Consider the following 991-nt stretch of genomic DNA (forward strand, 5'->3'; position numbering starts at 1 on the left):
CACCAAGGCACCTAAAGAACTACAGATGGAATTGATTGAGCTCTCAGTAGATGACATTTTAAAGTCTTTGTTTGATACTAAGAAAGATCCATTGAAATATGGAAAAATGCAGAATACTCAAACCTTCGGCAACATGCCCAAAAAATGCTTTCTAGCTTTCAACCACTCACTGATAGAAATATATATTCTTCTACCTAACCCAAATCAAGACACCCTTAAGGTCACAAATCACTGATACCCATCTAGAGGATCAACTGAAACTGCATACCTCCATGCTGCAACCAAATATTCAAATGCTTTCCAACACAAAGTCATTAAAAGGTTAGTTAACTTTAAAATTAACACATAATTTTCATTTTTTGAAATGATTAAGTACATAGTAGTTAGATTTTTACAAAATAATGCACAGTTTTAAGTATATCTAATCAAAGTTTCTTGAATGCAGCCTTATTTGATTACAGCTAAAATTAACGCGGCCTTCCAACATGAAAAGGTTCCCCAGCCCTGATTTAGTTTTATTACTGAATACGATTGAGAACCACACTTAGAAAATCTTTTTTCAAAAGTGACTTCTGGGACATGCTTCAGATGATTGGTGATGGGTACCCACATAATTCCCAGGTTAATTGTCACGTCTACCAAAATAATCACAAGAAGCCACGAATGGCTTTAAGTTGAGTACTCATGAACCAAACTTCTCCAAACCTGTGGTGTATTTTCCTTTGTATATCTGTATGTTTTTTCATTAATAATTCTTTCTGCAAACAAATATGTGTAAGTGCCATATCTAAATATCCATCACTAGACTACTAGAAACTCCTGAAATTCTGCATTATAGATTTGTAATCTGCATCAATACCTTGGCAATATGTGATTCCATTACTTCCTCTAATTGCTCCTTTAACTGAGCTCCCTCAAATTTAGGGACACGACTTTGCTCCTCACTTCTTGCAACCTGCTGCTTAAGTTTTGCATTTTCATTTTCTACTTC

At 34.8% G+C, this 991-nt stretch overlaps 1 protein-coding gene across 1 annotated transcript in view; it reads right to left on the reverse strand.

Moving 5' to 3' along the window:
- Positions 1–832: 832 nt before the first annotated feature.
- Positions 833–991, reverse strand: part of CAGE1 (cancer antigen 1) — a 9186-nt gene continuing 9027 nt past the window's right edge. Inside the window, exon 3 of the mRNA XM_012663091.1 lies at positions 833–955. Within this exon, the coding sequence (XP_012518545.1) occupies positions 833–955 (123 nt within the window). The remainder of the gene's footprint in view (positions 956–991) is intronic.

This window comes from Propithecus coquereli, unplaced genomic scaffold, assembly GCF_000956105.1.
Source record: "Propithecus coquereli isolate 6110/MARCELLA unplaced genomic scaffold, Pcoq_1.0 Scaffold797, whole genome shotgun sequence".
NCBI lineage: Eukaryota > Metazoa > Chordata > Mammalia > Primates > Indriidae > Propithecus > Propithecus coquereli.